Source organism: Dipodascopsis tothii, assembly GCF_038497935.1.
Source record: "Dipodascopsis tothii strain CBS 759.85 unplaced genomic scaffold V1510scaffold_6, whole genome shotgun sequence".
In the NCBI taxonomy this organism is placed as follows: domain Eukaryota; kingdom Fungi; phylum Ascomycota; class Lipomycetes; order Lipomycetales; family Lipomycetaceae; genus Neoaidaea; species Neoaidaea tothii.
Window position 1 is genome coordinate 117,991 of NW_027117990.1, and position 24,790 is coordinate 142,780.

The 24,790-nt window shown below is 63.6% G+C and overlaps 8 protein-coding genes and 1 non-coding gene across 9 annotated transcripts; 5 read left to right on the forward strand and 4 right to left on the reverse strand.

Moving 5' to 3' along the window:
* Window positions 1-698: 698 nt before the first annotated feature.
* Window positions 699-2,816, reverse strand: V1510DRAFT_412485 (Metallo-dependent phosphatase). Its single transcript, XM_066933079.1, has one exon. The coding sequence runs from the start codon at window positions 2,549-2,551 to the stop codon at window positions 845-847; it is 1,707 nt and encodes a 568-aa protein (XP_066790474.1). The 5' UTR covers window positions 2,552-2,816; the 3' UTR covers window positions 699-844.
* Window positions 2,817-11,761: 8,945 nt separating this feature from the next.
* Window positions 11,762-13,276, reverse strand: V1510DRAFT_361727 (uncharacterized protein; the record flags this gene model as incomplete). Its single annotated transcript, XM_066931076.1, has 2 exons — window positions 11,762-12,303; window positions 12,433-13,276. The coding sequence occupies 2 exons, from the start codon at window positions 13,274-13,276 to the stop codon at window positions 11,762-11,764; spliced, it is 1,386 nt and encodes a 461-aa protein (XP_066790475.1).
* Window positions 13,277-15,416: 2,140 nt separating this feature from the next.
* Window positions 15,417-17,152, forward strand: V1510DRAFT_305229 (uncharacterized protein). The gene is made up of 3 exons (XM_066930705.1): window positions 15,417-15,491; window positions 15,561-15,867; window positions 15,902-17,152. Exons 2-3 carry the CDS (start codon window positions 15,587-15,589, stop codon window positions 16,920-16,922), a joined length of 1,302 nt encoding a protein of 433 aa, XP_066790476.1. The 5' UTR covers window positions 15,417-15,491; window positions 15,561-15,586; the 3' UTR covers window positions 16,923-17,152.
* A 38-nt stretch (window positions 17,153-17,190) lies between these two features.
* Window positions 17,191-18,199, forward strand: V1510DRAFT_412510 (thioredoxin-like protein). The gene is made up of 2 exons (XM_066933080.1): window positions 17,191-17,267; window positions 17,509-18,199. The coding sequence occupies exons 1-2, from the start codon at window positions 17,233-17,235 to the stop codon at window positions 18,173-18,175; spliced, it is 702 nt and encodes a 233-aa protein (XP_066790477.1). The 5' UTR covers window positions 17,191-17,232; the 3' UTR covers window positions 18,176-18,199.
* A 202-nt stretch (window positions 18,200-18,401) lies between these two features.
* V1510DRAFT_412513 (Gtr1/RagA G protein conserved region-domain-containing protein) lies at window positions 18,402-19,540 on the forward strand. Its single transcript, XM_066933081.1, has 3 exons — window positions 18,402-18,538; window positions 18,573-18,674; window positions 18,706-19,540. The coding sequence occupies exons 1-3, from the start codon at window positions 18,459-18,461 to the stop codon at window positions 19,502-19,504; spliced, it is 981 nt and encodes a 326-aa protein (XP_066790478.1). The 5' UTR covers window positions 18,402-18,458; the 3' UTR covers window positions 19,505-19,540.
* Window positions 19,362-20,350, reverse strand: V1510DRAFT_412515 (Fms-interacting protein-domain-containing protein). Its single transcript, XM_066933082.1, has one exon. It carries the CDS (start codon window positions 20,289-20,291, stop codon window positions 19,524-19,526), a length of 768 nt encoding a protein of 255 aa, XP_066790479.1. The 5' UTR covers window positions 20,292-20,350; the 3' UTR covers window positions 19,362-19,523.
* Window positions 20,351-20,457: 107 nt separating this feature from the next.
* On the forward strand, window positions 20,458-20,552 carry V1510DRAFT_t44. Its single transcript has one exon. It is a non-coding gene; the product is annotated as a tRNA-Leu (tRNA).
* Window positions 20,553-20,891: 339 nt separating this feature from the next.
* On the reverse strand, window positions 20,892-22,967 carry V1510DRAFT_305275 (uncharacterized protein). Its single transcript, XM_066930706.1, has one exon. It carries the CDS (start codon window positions 22,677-22,679, stop codon window positions 20,973-20,975), a length of 1,707 nt encoding a protein of 568 aa, XP_066790480.1. The 5' UTR covers window positions 22,680-22,967; the 3' UTR covers window positions 20,892-20,972.
* Window positions 22,968-23,269: 302 nt separating this feature from the next.
* Window positions 23,270-24,040, forward strand: V1510DRAFT_412520 (Ctr copper transporter family-domain-containing protein). Its single transcript, XM_066933083.1, has one exon. It carries the CDS (start codon window positions 23,277-23,279, stop codon window positions 23,997-23,999), a length of 723 nt encoding a protein of 240 aa, XP_066790481.1. The 5' UTR covers window positions 23,270-23,276; the 3' UTR covers window positions 24,000-24,040.
* The last annotated feature ends 750 nt before the right edge of the window (window positions 24,041-24,790 follow it).

Consider the following 24,790-nt stretch of genomic DNA (forward strand, 5'->3'; position numbering starts at 1 on the left):
AACGCGTCGAGTCGGCTAGGATCTCGCTGTCGCTTACGCCCGCCTAGGTGGGCGGCGGAACTGTAAGGGGCCAAGGGGGACACTCTATCGATCGCACGATCTGGCGCGGTGGCTGCGCGCCACTGCGGCGCAGCGCGACACGGGACGCGTCGCGACGGCTTGTGTTTGAGACGACAAGCGCCACGCGTGCGGAGGCCAGGAATGCGCACTAGCGCTGGGGCGGCGGGGTCTGGCCGCGCGCGCGGTCCGGAAGAGCCGCACGCGCGCCGACGTGCTGGGTCCCGGGCCGCGCCCGTCCGGCCGGTGCCGGTGCCGTGGACCCAGGGGCGGCCTGGCCAATGCGCGGTGCCTGGTCTGCCGAGCGCGTGGCGATGACGTTGGTTACCCGGCCGCCTGCACGGGCCGCGCGCGGCTGAGCGTGCGCGACGGCCGCCGGCGCGGCGACTCCGCTGGGAGCAGACGGCCGCGTGGCGGCGGCCGCGGCGGGGAAGCGCGGGGCGAGTTTGGCGGCGACGCCGTGGGAGGGTTGTGCCGGCGCCGGCCAAGTGCCCCGCGTGCGCCGCACCGCGTGCGGCGCGGACGGCCGCTGCCTGCACAGCAGCTGCCCGGCAGAGTCGCCAGCGGCCGGCCGCAGGGCCGCCACAACGCAGTCGGCCGGGACTCGCCCGCACCGCACGGCGTGCGGCTCGAGGCACTCGTGTAACCGCCGGCCCGGCGCGGTACTCGTGTAACCCGGCGCGGCACTCGTGCAACCCGGCGTCGGCGCGCCCCAACAAATAAAGCCACGTGCATGGGCGTGCGGCGTGCGCCGCACGTCGTGCGGCTGCCGGCTGCCTCTGTATTACTATCTGCTTATCCGGCGAGCAATGCGCTGCAGGTTCTCGTCCGAGTCGACGGCGTGGATGGCGCGGTCGAGCGCGGCGCGACGGTGGGCCTCCTCGGCCTGGGCGACCTCGGCCGACGTCGGCGGCAGCGACTCGTTCGCGCGGTCCATCTTGCGGGCCTCCTCGAAGGACGAAATGGCGTCTTTGACGCCCTGCGCGCCCTGCATGAGCGTCCCTGCCGGCAGCCGGCCGCCCGACACGGCCTTGAGCTCGGACACGCTCTCGGACTCCTCGCGCAGGACCTGGAACATACGGGCCATGCGGCCAATGGCCAGGATCTTCTGCTTCATGGCCTTGCGCTTGGCCTCGAGCTCCGGGTTGTGCGGCGGCGGCGGCGGCGCGCCCGCGGCGGCCGTGCCCGGCGCCTGCGGCGCACCCCCGCCGGCCTGCAGCTGCAGCTGCTGCAGGTTCAGCGGCGACAGCGGCGTGCTCTCCTCGAGCTCCTCTTTGGTGCAGATGTTGAGGATCGCAATCAGCATCTCGGTGATCTTCTCGCCCACAAACGGCAGCGACCACGTGAACACGTCCATGAAGTTCGGCAGCCAGTACGGGTGCGGCGAGCAGTTGAACTGGCGGATGTTCATCACGTTGTTCTCGTACTTGAGCACGGCAGCCTTGTTGTTGTAGACGTCGAGGTAGTTGGGCGCCGAGAAGATGGTCATGACCGACGGGAAGCCGGTCGAGCGCGTCTTGCGGTACATGCGGTAGCCCGCGTCCTGGGCCTCGTGCGCGCGGATGATCGACAGCAGGTTGTTGCGCTCGAGGAACGCGCACGCGGCCGGGTACGAGTAGAAGTACGAGCAGCCGCGCACGTCGTTGTGCGTGAACTGCTCCTGCGTGCGCTCGGACCCAAACTCCTCGAGCGGGTCCGACCACAGGATGTCGCACATGATCCCGTGCGCCGGCGGCTCGCGGAACCGGTTGATCGCGCGGATGTCGTCGAGCGTGTGCATCGCCGGCGACAGGCCGCCGTGGATGCACAAGAACTGCTTGTTCATCAGCGCCGCCAGCGGCAGCGCACAGAACGACTCCAGGCAGGCCTCGTAGAGCTCCTCCGAGTACTTGTGCTTGCACTCGAGCTTGAACGTGAAGTAGTCCGTCAGGTGGCGGCACTCGTGGTTGCCGCGCAGCAGCCAGAACGTGTTCGGGTACCAGATCTTGAGCGACCACAGGTACAGCACGCACTCGATCGAGAAGTAGCCGCGGTCGACGTAGTCGCCCAGGAACAGGTACCGCGTCTCGGCCGGGTTCCCGCCGACCTCGAACAGCTTCATGAGGTCGAAGTACTGGCCGTGGATGTCGCCGCAGACCGTCACCGGCGCGTCCACCTCGAGCAGCGTCGGCTCGCGCATCAGGATCTCCGTGCCGGCCTTGATAATATACATCGCCTGCTCCTCCGTCAGCCGGCCCTCGCGGCAGAAGTGCGTCCGCAGGAACTCGACGTTCGGCTTGGACCGGTCCACCGGGTCGAAGAACTCCTCATCTGTCGGCAGATGCCACGCCGGCGCCTGCACCTCCTTCACCACCCGCTCCGTCGTGCTCGTCATGGTGCCGTCGTCCATCGTGTGCAGCGTGAAGTCCATCTCGGGCACTGGCCGCTTGCTCTGGAACGCACGGATGGCATTCTCCAGCTTCTGCGTGTTCGCGGACGCGATGTCCTGCGGCATCTTGGTAGCTCTGATCTGATCTGCGCGCTCTTGCTCGCCCACGTCCTGCCGGGCTGTTGTTGTGCGTCCGAGCCTGCGCTCGCTACCGCGTCCCTTGGTCTGACCCGTCAGCGCCGCCCGCCACCCGCCGCTGTCCAACCTACCTGCGCTTCCACGGCCGATCGCGGGTCTGAATCTGACGGTCTGCAATAGCTCTAGCGCTCGATCGCGTGTCGCTGCCGTGGGCTCGTCAAAATTTGGCCGGGTGCCAGCTCTGTTACGTTGCAGTATGCACGACGCCAGCCTTCATCGCCGGTCCTGGCAGCCCCGTTGGAGCCGGGTAAACACCTGCCGCATACGCGGCACGTGACGTCCTCACGTGCGCGCCAGCTGGACCACTCCGTCCGCGCGCATGCTCGACGCGCGCACCTCGAACGCCCGCGGGCCCGCTGCCGGCTCCAGCGCGCGTAGCGGGCCACGCGGCCGCGGCCGCATCTCGGGCGGCTCCGTGGGCTCGCGCATCAGAAGCCGCGGTAGATCGACCTCGGATGGCGGGGACGCCGGCGCGTCCCCTGCTTGTGACATGGGCACGTCATCAAGCGACCTGGCCTGATCCTCAAGCTTGACTGCCGGTTCGGGTGGGCCTGCAGGAACCGGCGGCCGGCGCAGATCAAACGCTGGGTGGGGGCCCGCCAGCTTTTGCTTGTGGCGGCCTGCAGGGGGCACCGCCGGCCGCAACTCGTGCGGCTGGTGTGGCTGGGGTGGCTGAGCGCTCTCGTGCGGCTGGGGTGGCTGGGGTGGCTGAGCGCTCTCGTGCGGCTCGAGGGGCTCAGAGGCCTTGTGCGGCTCGTCCACCTCGTGCGGCGCTTCCGCCGGCTCCGCGGCTGCCACCTCCGCCTCCTCAGTCGCGCGAACCGGCATCCACGACGGCGTGCCCGGCGTCTGCGGTGGTGTCCGTGGCGTCCGCCGCGTTGGCTCTCCTTCACGTCGCCGCCGCTTCGCACGTCGATCCCGGCGGGCCAGCGGTGACTCGGGCGGGCGCCGTCGTCGCGGCGTTGGCACCTCCACATCGCCAGCAATATGCTCGTCGCTCACATCCGTCAGCCCGCCAGCCGCACAGCAAGCGGCCACCCACTCGGGCCTGAACACTACCGCCGAGCCATCAAACGCGTGCTGGCTCGAACCAAAAACGTAGTCGGCGTCAGACGCGCCCACCACCGCCCCACCGTTATCTGTCCAAAGCTTCTTGTAGAAAAGCGACGAAAGTGAGGGGTCGAACGCAGCCGAGAGCCCGGAGAATATGCCGGATCGACGTCGCTTCGCCATGGGCTTCGATGCCGGCTGATTGGTACGTGGTGGACTTGGCGGCAGCTCCTGCTGACGCCTCAGCGGCGTGCCAGGACTGGCCGACAGTCGCGACAGCAGACTGAACACTGGTGAGGGTGACGGGTACGGGAACGCCATGCTGTCCTTGCTCCTCGGCAACCAACGACCTTATAAAATGACCATCTCGGCCACAATTCTTTGCGTGGCCAGTGTCACGCAGTCTGCCGGACGCGTTCGCGACGACAGCAGCTGGTCTGTCGATTGGTGTAACCACCGGTGTCGAGTCGGTCGCGTCGGAGACGCGGGTCAGACGCGACATGGCCCGCCATATGCCCAGCCGCACTCTATGCGGCTGAGGCACGCTGCACCAGAAGCGGCACAGCTCGAGCTTCCACCGAGCTCTCAGCCGGCCAAACCGCCTGATCAATGGCCAGTGCCTGCGCTCTAAAAACGCGGCTGATCTTTACGCCGTCCCTGGCGGCTGGTCGTCATCTACGCTTGGTCGATCACACGCCTGTGCGGCAGATACCGTGCAATAGGTTTCTCTTTTTGGTCCCATGATACGCTACGGTAATAAAAGCCGTCTACGCAGGACTGAAAGAAAATCACTGCGGCCCGCAGTTTGAAACGATCTCAGGATCTGGCATGCAGACACCGGACGTTAGATGCTGCCCAGCTGGGCACAGATCGTCCGCAGGCATTCCAGCTGCACAGCACGATCGTCACGCCTACATGGCGCCTACATGGCTTAGACCGTCGGACATAACCCTGATATCCGTCCGCTTCCATGGGCATAGCAGGGAACCCTCCTGCGGGCACCCGCTCCGGATCCGATATGCTGGCTCTGAGACAATGCCGATCGCCGACGGGAACAATTATAGTCCGTACGCTTGGTCCTGGACCTCTGTTTTGCTTGGTCGTATACTAGCCTAGCGTAAGGGCGCGGGAATACCAAGGCTGCGTAGCGGCTAGCCCCAGCGGCCGGGACCAAGCTGTTGGTTCTCGACTGGCGGGGTTGCGTAAACCGGCCCGCCGAGGACACACTGAGGCCAGTAGCGACACGGCCTCGCCATGAGCGACCGTGGGGGCCCTCATCTCGGGACTACCTTCGTACGATCAGCGGGTCTTGTGCTGTAGTAACAGCGGTACAATTGGGCTGCAATCCGAGTCCAGGCGTGACTGGCCCAGGCTGGTGTCCACTCATCAGTGCCCAGGCTCTTAATCTACCTCTTACGGTAGACCTCACTCTGTCATCGGTCCCATCTAATCTTTTGCCACAGTCTCAAGCAGCATGCCTACGTGCGTGAAACCAGCACGGCGTGGCCGTAGTAAGCATCGGCTACATCGGCGCTCCCGGAGGTGCAGCCACGAATGTCGTAGACGGAATCCCCTGCTGGTGTCGTTCATGCCACGATCTGGGCACACGCCTGTGCGCAAGCCGACTGTACGTAATGTAATGCCGAAGCTGCAGCGAGCTAGCCAGGTTCGAGCACATGCACAAACACGCATACATGACGGTGTCTGGCAATAGATCTCGGTGCCAAGCTAACGAGTGCATAGAGTTTACGATCGTAATACACTTTACGCTACTGCACTTTCCTGCGAATGCACAAAACACGCATGACGCTAAAGGTGTAGTTATATATCCATTAAATGTTTAATAGCGGCAAGACGATTTGTCCCAAACACTAGCGCGAGCGCGGATGCTTCTGCGGACCGTTGAAAAATTTGCCTGTGAAACCAGGAGACCGCCCGGGCGGTGCCCAGTCGGGGACGTACCCAGTCCGGAAGTCTCGGCGATCAGTGGCGATTGCAGCCACTCAACAAAGGATACGCTGACAGGGTTCCGCCGGCTGCCGGGGGGTCCGAGAGCTACAAGGCAGCCGCACTGTCCGGCCTGGTCATGTCAGCGCTAGTCGTAGTAGCGCTTTCCCGCCATTTAAATCACAGCGGGGACGACCCATTGCACCGCCATTCAGGTGACGAAATCACGCACCAGACGACGCCTCTGCAAGCCGCATGAGATCACTTTACGCCCTGTTCTTAGTAGCAGTGACATCGTCCTGTCGAGTTTGACCACCGCCCTAAACTAGCATTCACCTACTAGCCTTCCACTGTGACCATCTTCCACGTACGTGCCTGGATCACGAAACCACTACCACGTGTAAACCTATTGTCTCTGGCAAACAGCCATAGCAAAATACTTTAAAATTTATCTTGTATATCTATCAATTGCAATTAACTCGACTTTTGTGCAAATCAATCATATCAAACGACTATCGGTTCCACCGTCAAGTCTTAACTTTTCTCTCGATCTTCCCGCGCCCAAGCCTGGGAAGAGTGCTATTAAACTATGAACACTTAATGCAGTATATTAATGCCTTGCCAGCTGTACCAGATCACTCTGGGCAGGACGCGGCTGTGATTATGATTCATCAATCAAGAGAAGTAGGCGCCTCCCCGGCCGGCGAAGCAAAGGACTTTTCAAAAACAAGCAGCCAATGCCCCAAAATAAATTGAGTCCTAAGGACCCTTCAAAAATTGTCGAGTCGTGTCAGGTCGCCACAGGCGCCTGTGTAGTCGTAGGTCAGCGAGAGAGGTGGTATGAATGATTCCACCCAGCAACCGCGTTTGATGTCGTGTAGTAGAAGCTTCCAAAAAACAACAGACCGTCGACTTTTCGTACCCGAGACGACCATCCGTTCAAAACTCAAGAATTCATAACTTAGCCAATGTGAGTCGTCGCTATATACAGTAAACTCTTAATCATGTTCCGGTGCGCCTTAATCTAGTGATCGTATAAATGGTGTCAAAAAAAACAAAACTGGTCAACGCTTCATGTCGGAAGTCTTAATTCAGGACCGTGCTGAAGTATGAAGAGACCCGCTTTCCATCGCCGGAGGAGGACGAGGATGCTACAATTAGCTTCACAATTAGAGATCAGGCTTACCATCACCGTAAACACTTTGCCGCCGCGAGGCCGAAGACGCAGACTTCGAGGCCGACGAGCGCGAGCTGCTAGAGCTCTTGCTCGAGCGCTGCCTGTCGCTATGAGCTCGACTAGGGTCGACCGGTGAGCTGTACATGTGCGCGCCAGCAGGGACACCTGCAGAGCCAGACGCCCGGTAAACATCAGCATGCGCAGCGCGAGGATCAGCAGCATAAGCGTACGCATTCATATTGTACGACAACATTTCCTAATATTCTGTCAGCTTAATGCACACCATCCGCCTCGTCTGCATTAACTTACGTGACACGCCTCGCAATAACCACCCGGAGTCTGCACGAAATTGGAGCAGGTTCCACGCATGCCCGAGCAGCTGTAGTGAAAGATCGGGTTCTTCCCCAGCCGGACGTTATACGGGCCGCGCTTGGTTCCAGCGTTCTTGTTGGGCATTGTAAATGTAGATCACGAGATGTAACAAAAATATATTATGTGCTTAGCGAAGAAAAGCACACAGATCAAAAGATGCCGAAGCTGCCAAAATGTGAAAAGTTATTCAAAAAGACTGCGGTGAACAGAATTCCAGACAGAATCGACGGCGAAGACGGCCAGATATATGATTTTCAGGTCGCGCAGAACACTGCCATGAAAACAGCCTGAGATCAATCAAATTCAGGCCAACCTAAATAAAGTTAAGGGGAAGCTCGATAAATCTTCCGCTAAAACCTTGGACAGAACGTACACAAATAGATTCATCTGCGCATACTGCCAGACACAGACGTGGCTTGGACCGACGCAAGAAGGTACCAGTGTCTTTAGGCTTTCTCAGAAAAAAACTTACGAGTAGGTAGGCGGTAACTGGCTAACAAATGTATACCTTAGGTGTACCGCTAAAAAAATGACCAGCAGCCCGGGTCACTGTGGGAGGTCCGCCCAGAGGATCCGACCACCCGGCTGCTGGAAATTTATGTGTTACTTATTTGGGCTAGACTAACCTTCAACAGGGGTACCGAGCAGTACTACCACGCGATTGCGGCTTGTATCTGCAGAGCTTACTAGAACCAGTGGGGCGGCCTGTCTGCGCTCGGTGGTTACTCAAGTGCGGTGGGTTTAATTCGGCTCTATTTTATTTAGTACATGACTAAGTTATGCACTGCGCAGGGCATGGCTTTGGGAGAAGGTTACCTAGAGTTTATACGAATGCCATGGGTAGACGGCACACTCTCTAGATAGGTATGCTGTACCAGAGGCCACATGTGTTTTGCATTCTCTTGCATGTTGCATTTGCACGCAAATAGCTGGTGCCAATCCGTAGCTACGGTTAGGTCACACAAACGATGCGGCGGCCATCACCCCCGGGCCGCGTCGGCCGTCTCAGCCGCAATCGGCTGTCGCGGCTGGCGACGGGCGTCGCCCCGCGTGGCACGAAGCGGCCGCACGGTCTTGACTTCTGCAGCCCATTATCTAGAGTACCTCCCGGTGAAACACGTCACCGTGCGATTTTTTTCTCTGCCTTCTGATGCAAACACCAAGGCCGGTACATCACTTGAATTTACAGGGTAGAAGACAATATCTCCAGTGACGCAAGGCTAGAAGAGGTTCCGTTACTATATTCAAGAGTAACGGGTGATCCGCTTAGAGTTTTATGAAATTAAACGTTAATATTAGCTACGTGACACATGAACAGCCATCTGCGTGGCGCGATTTTTAAAGAAAAACTTGTTGACCACGCTCAGCGTAGGCCGGTATATTTGCGTAAACGGTGATGCCTCACAGAAAGAGCGGCTGATATATTGGATATTATCATCGCCACTCGGCAAGCACTGTATTATGGGATTAACTTGCGCAGGACCAAAAAGGTACGTTTGAAATGAGGATGTGAAAGCCACAGCTGGTCTAGAGTAAGCTAGCCCGATACCACTCAGTCGGCGGTCGGTCATGCACTCAACTTGCAGCCGGACGGACGACCGACACAAGCCTGAAAACAGGGCTGGAACGCACTGTCCGCTAAAAGTTGACTAGACAGCCCAATATGCAGAGTATGCTGCCCCGCCGATTATCTGCATCAGCCTGCATATCGTAATACAAAATGCGGTTCTGGCAACCTTTGGCGGTTGAGACCGTCATGGGCCACTGATAGCGAGTCGTGAGACGAAAACGGTCCTCTACCTTGGGTGCGCCTGGCTGCCAGTGTCAGAGGTTCGACATATGCTAACCATGGTCTATTGACCTTACAGATGGCTCCATAGTACTCTCGCAACGATCGGCCGCACCGGCCACACTGCTTGTTGGTGCGTGCAGGTTAATGGCGCAGTATGCTGCCAGATTGCAGCAGACCCATCATTGTCCGCTGACCAGACGGCAGGACGGAGGATCACGCCTATAACTTTGCAAGCTAATGCACTCTGTGCATGTAGTCTGGCCGCAGGGGCATTCAGGGGCACTAAACCGAACGATGCCCAGAGCACCATCGCCGCCTTAGACTACCGACGCAAGACAGGCAGTGGCGGGGCGCCGAGATGCAAGTTACAGAAATCACGTTGACGTCGCCGTGTTCTATGGATCGGCCGCTGCACTGCTAGGTAGATATCTATCTACCATCTGTACCTCGCACCGACTCCACCACCGATCATGTCTTGCTAGCGCGGCCCCTATTTGATTACACTTTCTCAGTGGACTGCTCCAGACGGTAGCCGTCGATCCGATATTACACTAGCCGCACTTTGAAGAGCCTGTCTGCTTGTTTGTGTCACTCAGCTGGTGCCAGCCACTGGCAGGGCTCAGGAAAACCGAGTTACAGGACGTAATGGGAGTTCAAGCTGCTCTCTACGTTGGCGATGCGGCAGCCGGTGCCCGTTTGGCAGCAGTGGGTACTTTGGTGTTTACACAAGGCTTTACCGGTGGCCAGTATAATGCTTGTTGCCAGTCCGCGGTACGCCGGTATTTACGGCGAGACGCCCGCGCTCGATTGACAGCGTCAGCAGTCGGCCCTTAACTGCACATTGGAGCAAATATCACTCCCACTCCAGACCGGGTGAAGGTCATGATCTCAGACATTACAGAGGACGGTCTCATTCTTTGTTCAATGCTGATTCAGACGCTTAAGACCGGCAGCAGGTTCATGCCAGGCAGCCTTCTAGACGACCACCACCGCCGGTCGGCGTTAGTGCATGGATGTTGAAACGTCTGCAACTAAAATAGCTCTCTACCGAGACTGGCAGGCCGTGCTAGTACGGGCACAGCCGGACGAAATGAAAAATGAAGTCCACGGTCCAAAAGCCTGGAAGGGATAGTCATGTAACTGGCGCGCGAGCGCGGCCATCTGTAATTTCACTAAACTCGCATCCTCGTCTGCCCGGTATGGTGTAATGACGGGCGCCAAACCCCAGAACTAGAAACTGCCTCAAATAACAAGGGATATAAAACACGCCTGCGCATGTGCAGCTGCGATCTACACCAAACTAGCTAGCATATATAGCGCATGTCTGCCGGACCGTCGACTTGCGCCAGGACACTGCCGTTCGCTGCTGCATGCGTCCACACCGCTGCTAGAGTAATAGTCTAGCGAACGACCGCGGCTGCGAACTGGACGCGGTGGCTGCACATGCCGTCATGGGCTCGGTGCGCCTGGATCGATAATGACGGCGGCGCAACGCTGAGCACAGGCAGCCACACAATTGTCGCTGAAATGTGCGGGGCCCGATTCGCGTGCACTGGTGTACAACTGCTACCAATTGTGGGCGAGACCCGTCAGACCGGGAGAGCGAGGAGGCGGGGTGAGTGCCGGGAGTACTGGGGAGAGTGACGCGTGGACGGTGCCGACATTCATGCCGGCGATCGGCGTGTGTGGACTACACATTCTCCAGACGGTTCCACCTCCTTCGTCGTGATACCTTCATCTGGGACGAGTCTGGACTCAGCGGGCAATAGTATCGGCAGTAAGCAGACCTGGCTGAATAGCGGTCGAATGCCATGGTCCTTACAAATCAAGATACGAGCAGCCGAAAGCCATGGTGACGTACTCCGAGCAGATAGTTCCGGTCCCACCGAATATATCTCGGCGGACACTTCGCTCCCGGCTTAATTTTTTCTTCGATATCTATAGTCGACACACGGCCGGCTGGACAAAAATAGGGGGGAATGAACAGACGGATGTGCGTGCGCAAGCATACGTGCAGGTGAGTTCCTGCATGCGCGGCCGCGGCACATTCATGCAAGCCATTTAGCATATATACAAGCTTGTACCCAGCCGCGGCCGCATCCTAAAGACGCAGTAGCGGCGGCCGTTGTGCTCAATCGTAGCGCCTTCTTCCAGCTGTAATATATATATATTACATAGAAGAGCTGACGGGCAGAGACCATGCCGCAAGGCGCCAGGAGGTTGGCACGGCCTACAAGACACCAACCTGCACCGTGCGGCTGCCGAACGCAAATTGATACACTACAACGGCTTGGCTGTCCCTACATGCGTACTTGCATGGTTGGCCTCAGATGCCAGTGCCTACGAGCGAGCGCGCGCTAGTATGCCGCCGCGGACGGGACCCGCCAGCTGGCTACCCCCGTGCGGCTGTGCGGACTTGCAGAGAACGTGCGGCGGCTGCCGTGGCTGCCCATCCATAGATGATGCCAAAACCCCGCTGCATCGTGAAAGAGAGTTGTTCTTGTTGGCGGGAGCGCCCAGCCACCAGGCCGATCGCGCGACTACTTCCAATGGATTGGTATAACTAGCGGCGGCTGACGGCGGCTGAATAGCGGCGGCTGTCGGCCGCCGCGGCTGGGTTAGTCGCGCGATCCAGTCTGTTGGTAGCGGCTGACAAAAAAAACGCAGGCAGCCGCCGGTGTCCGAGCGCGGACAGGATACCCGCTCAGCGAGTTGTCCAGACCGTCGTGACGACAGGATCGGACAGAGGAGCATATTACGGTCGATCGCTCGACCAAGTCCATTAAACCCATTACGCCTTCTATGACACATTCTCTACCAGGCCCTGGACCCACGTCTCCAGCATAAACATAAGCTCTCCAACGTAGGGCAGAGGCGAGTCAGTCCACCACGGCACACGTGAACATGCCGGACCCATAGTGCCGGCACGCAGGGCCAGCGCGTTGGCATTCCGCCAGGCCCACGCGGTCGACCCCACGTAGCTCCAGTAGCCAGACATGAAGCCAAAAAAGTAGGCAAATGAGCTAGACATGCAGATGACAAGAAGCGAGAGCACAAAGACAGCCCTAAACGACGGCTCATCAGCATCGTACTCGTCCAGTACCGGTTTTGGGCACAGGTACAACAAATACTTTGCCGCCGGGACGTGTCGGACCAGCCGGCTAACGAGCCGAAGAGTGTCCTGGATTGTGCAGTAGTCGCCGCCGAAACCTTCAGTCAACGTGTCTGCGGCTGCCGAGAGGCCCTTTGAGGAGTCTTTTGAGGCTTGCATGGCAGTACGCCTGGGCCGCGTGGTGCGTTGGCGGAGGCCGCTAGAAGCTTCGTCGCTTGCAAGAGATGCAGCTCGACCGACGTTTGCAGCTGTGGCAGTCGGTAGGTCAGGCGCATTACTGTCGGTGCACGCGGCTGCGCGCGCTTCGGCAAGGGCGCCAGCAAGTTTGGCGACGTGCGCCCCGGTTTGGGGCAGTGCACCGGCAATATCAGGCGACAGGAGGGCATGGATGAGTTCCTTCTGCTCCGAAAGCGCGGCCTCAATTGCCTTAGAGTAGTCGGAATCGCCTGGTAGCGCGTGGGCGCCGGAAACGTGCTGTTCCTGCGTCGGGGTCGGAACAGCCTGCTCAACCTGGGCAGGCGCGCCTGTCAACCCCGGCGCGTCCGGCATGGGCACATCTTCACGGATGCCGAGACCTTCGGGTGCATCTGGCAGCGGCGACACCATGTATGACTCGAGAAGCTCGTCCGATAGGATTTTGGGCGTGCCTCGTGACGAGCCGCTGGCAGAGCTGCTGTTGCTGCGCGACCGCATAAGCCCGTTCTGAAGGTCCTCGACGCGTCTGTGCAGGTGCTCGATCTCGGCAACGAGCAGAGCGTTGCGCTCTTCGGTCGTGAGCAGGACGCGCAGGTCGTCATCCGCCTGAGCCTTTTGGCGGCCGAGGTCACGTAGCTGGTCTTCGAGGTCGGCCATGCGGTCGTGCGCGACGGTCAGATCCTCGCGCATGCCCGTGTTCTCGCGCGAGAGCCGCTCGAGACTGGCATCGCGCACCTTGAGTTCCGCTTCGAGCACGGCGGCCGCGCTGCGGTGATGCTCCGCTGCCTTCTTCTCCTCTGTGAATTTTTGGCGCCAGGTCTCGGCGTTGATGCCACGTAGCTCGGACTCGCGCTCGAGGTCATCTATCTGCCGGAGCACCGTGTCCAGTTGTTTCTGGGCGGCCTTGCGCTCGCGGTCGACGCGTGTCAGCTCCTCGACGAGCTCGGCCTTGTCTTTCTCCAGCCCGTCGATGGTCTCCTCGTGGCGCTCGATCTCGGTCACGCTCATCGTGTCGCGGCACGCTGCGCCTGCGCTGCTGCGCCGCGTGCCTCAGCTCGGCCTGCTGCGCTCTGTGAGCTCTGTCTGGCTTGCCGGTCGATCCGGCTGCTGCTGCGTGCCTGTCGCGCTGTGCTGTTGTCGGGCCAAAAAAGCGCGTCGCAACCACAACCCTGCGCCGCGTCACGGCGCGGCGCGAGGGGTGCGGCGGACGCAAGGGCGCGCCGCACCACGTGCGGCGCGTGTCGCGTGATCACGTGAATGCTACACGCCGTGTTGCATGCCGTGCGCAAGCCGCCGGAGGCGGACTGCAGCGTCCGCAACACGCCAAGCGCACCCTACCGGCAGCCGCTTCCGCCCGGGCAGTAGACGGCAGCCTCCTTGACTGACGAGATGGTACCAATCTGGTGACGCGCTACTGCGCCGGCCGTCGACCACAGCCATGCAGACCGAGATTTAAATGCGCTGCGAGTCTCGTGGCCGAGCCACGCACCACAGCCGGGCAGCTCCCCGGGCGGCTGCAGTCACGACTCCTGGCTATCTGCCGGGTACGGCTACTGCGCTCGGCGTAGACGCGATCCGGCTACCTGCTGCTGCAGGCTGGACATCGGCTGGTCTGGTCCACTCGCCAACTCCAGAACGCCGGGTCTCCCAGTGGACTGGGAACGACTCAGACGCGGCAAGCGCATGAACACACGCGCACGGGCAGAATATACCAGCCTGAGTAGGCTAATATATGCGCCTAGTGCTGATCACAAGCTGAGGCGCGATAAAGCACCATGAATCACGATGTTGCACGAGTACCCTCTCTGCATCAAGCCATGTCGTGCGTATGCAGCGTACATGCACTAACATGCGTGCATACGCATCAAACATGCATCACACATGCATCAAACATGCATCAAACATGCATCAAACATGTATTAAAATATGTATCAAACATGCCTTGACCGCGCAGTTGCGGCCAGATGCATCTCCGCACGGCCGGTTTGGTTGCTGGGGCAGCGCGGCTGCCGACGCCGAAGACATTGTCGTAGATCTTTACGCGCGCTGTCTGGGATTGGAGCGCGCGCGCGCTTCCCGGGGTCGGCGGCAGAGAGCTGTTAAGAGCGCCCGCCGCCGCTCCCGCTCTGTCTACTTCTTGACCAAAAGGCGTGAGGTGCCCATTGCCGGCGCTGCCGTGGCCCGGGTGACGCGGTCGCCCGACTCAGGCAACAAGCGCAGGCCTACGCTTTCACAGCTATGGCGACCGTCGCTCTGGGCGCAGCTCTGCAAAGAACTGTACGGCGCCAATCAACTACAATCACGCATTGCGCCGTTTGCTGCAGCTGCGCAGATCGACCGGTCAGCTCAGCGCAACTCTAGCACTGCCATTGGCGCCAGCACGGTGCCGTCACGCGGTTGTGTGTGGCCAGCGGCGTGACCAGCGGCCGGACGACGGCTGACGCTATGGCGCGTTTCCTGCAGCTCGCTGAGTGGGTCAGCGATCGGGCGCTTCGACCAGCGAATGATAGCTAGCCGTTGAAGCCAGATCTCAGACGGCCAGGTCCCGCGAGTGGACCCTGAGGACCCTGCGGCCCGCGCGCTGCGGGCACCGCCTCTGTTCACAGACCCTGCCTCCGCGAGCGCCAGTCGGGCATAGAGCCTGCAAGGCGACTGTTTCCGGCATTGCAGGGCGTGGCATACGAGAAGATCATGCTGCATTGGCTCTGGCGCTCACGGCTGGGCACGAGGCTTCGGGCGGCGGCGGAACAAACCCCCGCGCGTGCTTTTCCGGGTCGCTACCAGCCGATATTAGCCGTGCAGCGGTCGCGCGGCGCCGCTCCCGAACCACGCGGCCGCTGCTGTTCGCCGAGGCTGCCGGCAGCCGGCAGCCACAGCGGCCGACAGGGCGCCCAGCGGCTGCTGGGGCGCAGCAGCGGCCGCAAACGGCCGCCGCAGGGCAAGTGACCCCTGAACAGCCGGCGCCAACCGTGCACGGCGGTGCCCACTGGCCGGGTGTGCGGCGTGTGCGGCGCACCCCTGCATGCGCGCGATCGTTCTACGATTGACAGGTCCGGGGAGCGGCCGGCCGCACAGCGAGGCGCGCGGCGTGCGGCGCGGTGCCGGCGTGGAACGGCGGCGGCTTGGCTAGGACGCGAGCAGGCCCGCAAATGAAGGCCATAGCCCAGCGCGGCGTAGCGCGGCCTAAGCGGGCAGTGGACGAGCCCCTCGGGGACGGTGGGACGCGCAAAAGCGGAGGCGGTGCGGCGCCGGCGTCCGCGCCGGCGCGCGCCGGCGCCTGCCGCGCCGGTGGCGCGGGCGTAAATAAACAAAGCAGGGATGGCAGATCGCGACATGACGTCCTCCATCGCCTCCACAGCCTCCACACGGACAGGCATGGCCGAGATTCGAGCCGGCGGGGGCCACGACGCCAACACTGAGCGAAAACACGGGCCGACAGGATCATGGACGTGGCGCCGCGCGGAGGGACGTGGCGTCCGGCCGGACGCGTCCGACGAGCGCCGGTCGCTGATCTCCAAGCGGTCATGCCCGGCGCTGCGACCGACACGCCCGGCCGCGGCCGGGCGCCCGACGCCGTCGGCAGCGGCCCCAGAGGAGACGTGAGTAGTGCGCGCGGGCGCATGCTGACGGCAGGAAGCCGCGGCCGTTGCGCCGCCAGCGCTCGGCCATGGCTGTGCTGGCCGCCGAGCGCCCGGGCCTGCGGCACCGCACGTCGCACCTTGACCTTCTCGACCAGGGCTCGCTGACGTCGTTTCCCGAGATCGGATCGCCGGCGCTGCCGCCGGCGCCGGCGCTGCCGTCGCCGCATCTGCCGGCGACGCCGCTGGCGCAGGCGCCGGCGACGCCGCCGTGGACCGACGAGCGTCACGACGGCCTGGCCGGGCTCGGGATCTGGACGGGCTCGCCGGAGTCGGCGTGGCCGTGGCCGGAGTCGGCGTGGCCGGCGCCGCCGACGCTCCAGGTCGTGGACGACTACATCCGGCCGCCGACGCCGACAGCGGCAGTGGCCGCGCACGCGCGCGCGCCGGTCGCGCCATCGACGCCGTGCGCGATCTGCCTCGTGCCGTTCTACCGGCTCAAGGCGCCGCGGCAGTGCGCCGTTTGCGCCCAGTGGGTTTGCCTGAGCTGCCTGGCGCCGCCGGCGTTCACGTTCCCGCTGCGCTCGGCCAGCCCGACGCCGCGCACGCCGCGCACGCCGACGACGCCGACGCCAGGCGACCGTCGCCTGTGTCCGCGCTGCGCAACCCCGCGCGCGAGCCCGACCAAGGGCGTACGCGATCGCCACCGCCGCGCCCACAGCCGCGGCCACAGCCGAGGCGCCAGCCGCAGCTCGATCGCCAGCCGCGCCAGCAGCCGCTGGCGCCACAGCTCCTCGGCCTCGCTCCAAAGGCTCGTCCACAGCACCGGCCTGCAGCCGGCGGCCGCGTGGCCTGCCATGTACGTGTTGTGGCTGCGCATGCGCCAGCACCTGCGCGGCCGCCTGGGCATACGCTGGCGGCTGCGCGCCGGCCCCGAGCCCGAGTCGCCGGGCCTGCTGGGCGCCGCCATCGCCAACACGTCCGAGCACGATCCCGAGGCCGACGTGCTGCACGAGCTGCCGGCCGCGATCGACCGCCGGCCGCGCCACTGGCTACGCTGGTGGCGCCGCTCCTAGCATGTAAATATTCTCTTGACTACGACGTTACGCGACTGATTAATGAATGCCTGCGGGCTGTTTCCGGGTGAGACGGCGGCGAGCGTCCGGCCAGAGTCGAGGCTACGCGCCGCAGCGGCTATGCGCCACGAGATCGGCTCCATTGCGGCTATATGCCACAGCAGCCATAGGTACGGCACGCATTTCGACAGAGCCGGGAGACTTTCCCCGCCGTCACGCCCCGTCCGGGTTAGGCCCGTGTCTAGACAGGCCTGCGCTCTGCGTGGCTGGTATATATTGGGAAGTCCCACCTGATCGTCTGCAACGAACAATGGCCGAAGAGACCCCGCAGATCACGCTGTACTGGTGAGTGAGCAGCGGCAGGTGCGGACGGGCCGCCGGGAGGCGGCGCATGGCGGCCGGTCACACGGAGCGGGGCAGTGGCTGTGCACCGGGCGGTCCGGTTACGGCAGAACTGCGTCCGTGCGGCTCACGACCGTCCCGCGGTCTCGTCACCCCCTCGCGGTCGGCCGCGCAGCCACGCCGCCGTCCGGCGCGTGTGCCAGACGTGCCTGCCCGCAGGCCCGCCCACAGACGCTGACCGTAGGCTCAATGCCTCGCGCTCGCAGCGCATCGCCTGGCTCCTGGACGAGCTCAAGGTCAGCTACAAGACCGTGAACTACTCGCGCGACAAGAAGACGTTCATGGCGCCAGCGGAGGCCAAGGAGTTCCATCCGCTCGGCAAGTTTCCGGTGATCAAGGATGGCGACCGGGTGGTGGCCGAGTCGGGCCTGATCGTCGAGTACCTGATCGAGAAGTACGGCAAGGGCACGGAGCTGGAGGCCAAGAACGAGGACGAGTCGCTGGACGTGCGGTACTTCACGCACTACGCCGAGGGCACGCTGCAGCCGATTGCGCTGGTGATGCAGCTGCTGAACATGGTCCAGGTGACTACGGTCGTGCCGCTGCTGGTCCGGCCGATTGCGCGCTTTGTGGCGTCCAAGATCGCGTCGGGCTACCCGGGCCAGGACCTGACACTGCAGCTGGGGGTGCTGGAGGAGCGGCTGAAGAAGAACGGGACCGGATTCCTGGTGGGCGACCACCTGTCGGGCGCGGACATCATGATGTCGTTTCCGCTGCAGCTGGCGCAGTTCGGGCAGGCCGTGCCGAAGGACAAGTACCCGGAGATCACGGCGTACGTGGAGCGCCTGGCGTCGCGGGACGCGTACCAGGTGGCCGACGCCAAGACGGGGCACATGGGCTTCAAGCTGTAGAGAATAAACAGAGGCAGAGAGCGACCGCCGCACACCGTGCGGCTGACATGGCAGGGTGACGCGCCGCACACCGTGCGGCTCACCCTGCGATCACGCGCCGCACATCGTGCGGCTCGGGCGGCCGTGCGGCGCGCCCCCGTGGCGGTGCGCTCGTTGTCGTTCGTTGTATCACGGGGTCACGTGACGCCTTTATCTTCGCCGCCCGCCGGCACGCCCAGCAGCCGGCGGCCTCCAACATCAATTGTACCAGTCCCGGCCGCAGCGCGCGCACGCCCAGAGCACTATGGACGAGCCAGCAGACATGGCTGGCGGGGCGCTCTTCCAGAGCGCCAGCCCCCGCATCGTGATGATGGGCCTTCGGCGGTAAGCGGACATGGCCGCGCAGCACTGACCTCAGCGGCGGCAAGTCGTCCATCTGCCAGGTGATGTTCCATAACATGCAGCCGCTGGACACGCTGTACATCGAGAGCACGACCAAGCCGACGACCTCGTTCTTCCGGTAAGTGGCGGCGCGGGCGCGCTGACGCCAGCTCGTTCATCGACTTTGCCGTCGTCGAGCTGCCCGGCCAGATCGACTTCACCGAGGGCATCATCGACGCCGAGCGGATCTTCGCCAACGTCGGCGCGCTGATCTACGTGATCGACTCGCAGGACGAATACCTCAACGCGCTGGCGAACCTGCACTCGATCATCGTGCACGTCCTGCAAATCAACCCGACGATCAACATCGAGATCTTCATCCACAAGGTCGACGGGCTGAGCGAGGACTACCGGCTGGACACGCAGCGCGACATCACGCAGCGGGTGACGGACGAGCTGCTCGACGTCGGCATCGTCGACGTCTCGCTGTCGTTCCACCTGACGAGCATCTTCGACCACTCGGTCTACGAGGCCTTCTCGCGGGTCGTGCAGAAGCTGATTCCGCAGCTGGCCACGCTCGAGAACCTGCTCAACGTGCTGTGCCAGCACTCGGGCATCGAGAAGGCGTTCCTGTTCGACATGGGCTCGAAGATCTTCGTGACCATGGACTCGAGCCCGATGGACATGCCCATCTACGAGGTCTGCTCCGAGTTCATCGACATCACCGTCGATCTCAACCACCTGTACATATTCGACGACGCGGACGCCGACGCGCGCGGGCCGTACGCCGGACGGCCGCTGGGCTCGACCTCGCGCCTGAGCAACGGCATCGTCCTGTACCTCCAGCAGATGGTCAAGGGCCTCGCGCTGGTCTGCCTCATGCGCAAGGAGAGCATGCCCAAGATCGCGCTCGTCGAGTACAACATCGAGATCTTCCGCGATGCGCTCGACAAGCTCTGGCAGGTCTAGTTGTACAATACATTAGCCACTACTGTTTTTCCAGCACGCCCTGGATGGTGTGCGCGCTCTCGATGAAGCCCTGTAGCTGCTTCTCGAGCTTCTCGAGCTCGCTCGCCCGCCGCTTGTTTTCCTCCACCAGGCTGGCCTTGACCGCCTGCAGCTCGCGCCGCCGCGCCTCGAGCGCCTGCCGGCGGGCGCGCTCGTCCGCCAGCCGCGCCAGCGTCAGCCGGTGCGCGTCCTCGAGCGTGCCGTCCGCGGCGTACTCGGCGTGCGCCGCCACAAACTCGTCCATTGCCACGAACTCGACCTGCTCGTGCAGCGACACAAAGTCCTTGCACATGCCGATCTCGCGCCGCAGGAACCGCTGCCGGTAGTGCAGGTTGTGCAGCTCGAGCTGCATCGTGTCCACGTCCTGCTTGGACTCGGCAATCGCGCGCCGCGCGTTGCTCGCTGACATGTGCAGCAGCCGGTTCGTGCTCCGCAGCTGCACCATCGTGGCTGCCAGCGCCCGGTACACCTCGGCGAGCTCGGCCTCGGCTGCGGTCGCTGGCCGCGTCGGCTCGGGCGTCTCGGCGTCGTCGCCGATGGCCGGCGACGACTCGATCGACGTGCGTGCGCTGTCCGCGTCCACGAGCGCGCCCGGCACGCTGCTGGCCGCGCGCTCGCTCAGCACGCCGCGCTCGGCGGCCACCGCCCGCACGAGCCCGACGGCGCGCTCGCTCAGCACGCGCGCGTTCTGCACGAGCGCCTGGCCCTGCTCAAAGATCCTGTCGCCGTCGATGCCGGTGTAAGCCATTCGGCAGTCTGGGTCAGCCCGCCTGCGATCCGGATCGCGTACCTCTGGGCCGCTGAAGTGCGCGGTTGACGGCGGCCTCGGCGCCGTCGCCGGTTTTGCCTCTGCCTGCCGGGTAAGTTGCCAACTGCGAAACACCATTCCAAGTCTAGGCCTCTTTTCCAATAATGGGAGTTTGGCCGAGTGGTCTAAGGCGCCCGCTTCAGGTTTACGCTTGAATTGCTGGTCTCGCAAGAGGCGTGAGTTCGAACCTCACAGCTCTCATTTTTGGTCATTAGGCTATGAAGATTTTTTTGCAGCCACTCGCGCTCCTGGGTGGGCCTCTGGCGGCAATCAGGCTAATCGCTGGCTCCCGCTTCCGTGACTGCGGCGACGGGTACCACGCTGTGTCCGCGGCGGCCGTAGACCGACGTTCGTGTCGCCGGCGGCGCATAGACCAACGTTCGCGTCGCCGGCAGCGCGTAGACCAACGTTCGCGTCGCTGGCGGCCAGTGTCCGCGTCTGGGTCGCGTCGTGCTTGATAGAGCCGCACGCGGTGCGGCTCGCGCAGCACCATGCGGCAGCCACCTCCACAGAGTGGTCACCAGAGGCTCATACGTGGCGGTGCATATGCTGCCCCCGCAGCGCCGCACGTCATGCGGCTCGTGTACATGTACTTTTGTATTCCCAAACTCCTATATGCATCTATTCCTCAAAGCTCTCCGTGTGCAGGTAGCTCGCCGGGCAGCCGCCAGTTCCCGCCGCCGTGTACTCAAGCACCTTGGCGTAGAGCGTGCTCACGTCGGCCGACAGGCGCGCACCGCCGCAGACGGCGACCGCGGACTCGCCCTGCGCGTTCAGCACAGTGTCCAGCAGCGCCGAGTGCAGATTCAGCTCGCCGCGCGGCCGAGCCTCGATGGCGGCGTCCGCAAAGAGCGTCGGCGCCGGGCCGTCCGCCGGCTTGGAGTAGAACACGTCGACAGTGACGGCGACCTGGGTGGCCAGCGCCAGGGCCTCGCCAAGCTCGGCCGTGTACCAGTCGACGTCGGACTGCGAGCGGACGATCCACACCATGTGCACGCGCCGCGTCGGGGTCGGCACGGTCGCGGCCAAGATGTCGCGCAGGACCGGGACCGCAAACGAGGCGCCGACGCCGGCCACGACAAGCAGGACTGAGTCGAACTGCTTGAGATCGCGGGCCGGGCCGCCAAACGGACCGTCCACAATGACCGGCACGTTCAGCGGCGCGGACTTCTCGTGCACCGGCAGCGCAGCGCCAGCAGCGACGGCCTTGTCCCGCAAAACGCGGGTCAGGCCGCGCTTGGCGCGCACCACAAACGACATCTTGCCGTCCAGAGCCGGCAGGGACGCGACCGTGAACGGGTGCGTCTGCCAGCCGCGCACAGTCGGGAACGTCAGGCGCACGTGCTGGCCAGCGCGCAGCGCAAAGCCGTCGGCCGGGATCTCGAGGCGCACGGTGCGGTCGCCAGCGACCACGTCGGCAGCAAAGCGAAGGCCGCCGCGGCGTGAGACGCGCAGATTGAGCACGATCGCAGCCACCGAGCGGAAGAGCATGTCGGCCGCCCAGATGCCGACGGCGCCCCAGACGTAGACGCGCGAGTCGGTCATCAGGTGCTTGGCGAGAACGACGAGAAAGGCGACCGCGGCCACAAAGTGGTTGAGGTAGAAGAGCTCGAAGAAGCGGCGGCGCAGCGGTCGCGCGGCCGTCAGCACGGCCATGTAGCCGAGCACGCCAAATGCGCCGACGCCGTAGCGGTAAACGACCTCGCTGGCCAGGCCCTGGGCGATGAAATCGTAGCGCGCCCAGTTGGCCAGCTGCAGGCCCATGTGAATCGTGGCCAGCACAATCGTGCCGCGGGCCACCCAGCGATGGTAGAAGTTGAGCGAGACGTACGACAGGCCGGTCAGCGCGTCCAGCACAAAGATGCGCTTGCACGCCAGGGCGACGATCAGCGGCAGCTGCGCGATCGCCAGCCAGCCCGCGCGCAGCGAGGCCGCGTCCCAGTTCATGGGATCGCGGATGCCGTCGTGGTAGAAGCACAGGCCCATGATCAGGCCAAAGTAGGCCATGACGACCAGGATCCGGCCCAGGGCCGGCACGCGGCCGCTGATGGCGCGCACGCCGGTCAGCGGCGTGTACGCGGCGACCTGGCGGCCGACCGAGACCACGCCGGTGGCGATCCGGACCGGCACCAGCCGCGGCAGCGCCGGGAACGGCTCGCGGCCGGACGCGGCCGCGGCCCGGCGGTGACGGGCCACGGCCAGCCCAACGAGCCGGGTCAGGCCGGCCACGACCAGAAAGCCGCCGGTGACGGCCCAGAACATCTCGGCGCAGTACGCCGGCTGGGGCACGCCGTCCACAACGTTGGCGGTAGAGTCGTCGTCGTCCATGGTGAATGCTGCTGACGAAACCGGCCGGCGCAGACTATATATGGCCCCGCCGGCCACTCCGAGCTGGCGTAATAGCTCGTTTGCCGTCGCCACGAGTGGTCGATCCGGCTACACACCCGGTGGCACACCCCCGGGGCGGCGGCCGCACGGGCAGCTTCCCCGCCCGGACGTTGCGGCCGCTGTCACCGGCCCCCAAGGCCCCCGGGGCCCCTGTGCGACGGCCGGTGCGACGGTGTGCCGGGGTCCAGCGGTGCGGCTCAGGGGCTGCCTCGTATTGAGCCGCACAGAAATTGACTCGGGCTGGGACAGGCGCCCGCACGTGGAGACGCGCTAGCCGCAACGGGCGCCCACGTCGAATATTTGCTCAAAAAGACTCGTCCTGCGCACGGGCAGGTCCAGGCGGGTCCGGACCCAGCTCCGGGCGCCACTGTGGCGCGGGCGGCTCCGGGAGGCGGGCAAACCCTGTGTAATTTGCTCGTTTGCGCAAAAAGGCTAGCGCGCACGAGCGAATACGAGGCCTCTGCCCATCGCGGTGGAGCCCGCGGTGCCAGGTTATATAGGGATCGGTGCCGGACGAAACGCAAACACACTCTCACGATGGATTCGATGTCTGACATGATGACCTCCATGGCCGCGTCGGCCATGGAGACCGCGACGGCCACAATCACGTCGATGGCCATGGCCACGACGTCGTCCATGTCCATGGACGACATGAGCGGCATGGACATGGGCACGACGTCCATGGATATGACGGCCACGTCGACGGCCATGGACATGAGCAGCACGACGTCGTCGTCGATGGACATGTCGTCGTCGAGCAGCATGAGCATGCTGTTCCACACATCGTACACCGAGAGCCTGTTCGCGTCGGGCTGGACGCCGTCGACGAACGGCAAGTACGCCGGCGCGTGCATCTTCCTGATCGTGCTGGCCGTGGTGTACCGGTGCGTGCACGTGGTCAAGTTCCGCACCGAGAAGTACTTTGTGCGGTGCGAGTGCCGCCGCGGCGGCCACCTGGCGGCGGCGCGGTCGTCGTCGGACTCGGAGAGCGAGAAGCCGGTGCGGTCGCGGCACACGGGCTCGGGCAACTGCTGCTCGAGCGCCAAGTTCTCGATCTTCGACCTGCACGACGTGCGCCCGTGGCGCCTGTCGGTCGAGGTGCCGCTGGCGCTGCTGCAGGTGCTGCTGTCGGGCATCGGCTACCTGCTGATGCTGGCGGTCATGACCTTCAACGTGGGCTACTTCCTGTCGGTCCTGGGCGGCCTGTTCCTGGGCGAGCTGGTGCTCGGCCGGTACGCGGCGAACTTCCAGGGCCACTAGAGCACTGTACAAATAGCATGGGAATGGAGCATTTGATTTGAGTCGCTGAGGCGTAGCGGTGGCGCCAGCGTAGCTGCGGACCCTGCGCGCGTGTGGCGCAGCCGCCGCCGCGTCCGGCCGCTGTGGCGCCCGGCTTGTGCGTCCGGCTTATGCGTGTGGCGCCAGATCGCCGCCTAGCGCGCGGAGCCGCAGGCGGCGCGCCGCCGGCTGTTCCGACGAGCGCTCGGCCGCCGCTGAGTCGCGCGGGCCGCCGTCGCGGCACAGGGCGCGTAGCGCGCATGCGACTGCGTGCGACTGCATCCGGCCGCGTCCGAGACACTACCGGCGCGGCCGCGTCCGAGACACGGTCCCTGTTCGACCGCCTTCCAAATATAGCTGCGGCGCACCCGTCCCCGGGTTCGACCCTCGTATTGGCTCGTGTAACCCGCTCGCTCGCCGTGCGACGCGCAGCCGTGCCGGCCGCCGGCCAAATTGCTCGTCTAATGTGCTCGTCCGGTCGCGGCCGCGCTGACGTCGTCCGATCCGGCTTGGACGAACGCCGGCTGGTTCCGGCGACGAGTCCCGCTTGGCACGTCACGGAGTCGACGGACGGCCGACTCGGCGGCAGCCCCGGCGGCGCCCTCGGACTTGGCCGCCCGCGCCGCCCACGCCGGCCCGACCAGCGCCGCAGGCTCCACCGGCTGCGCTTGGCCAGTGCCCGCGCCACAGGCGGCGGACTCGCCGGACCGGGTCCGGACCCGGTCCGGCACAGGTCCGTTCCGCAGCGCATCGCGGCCGAATGAGGCCGACTC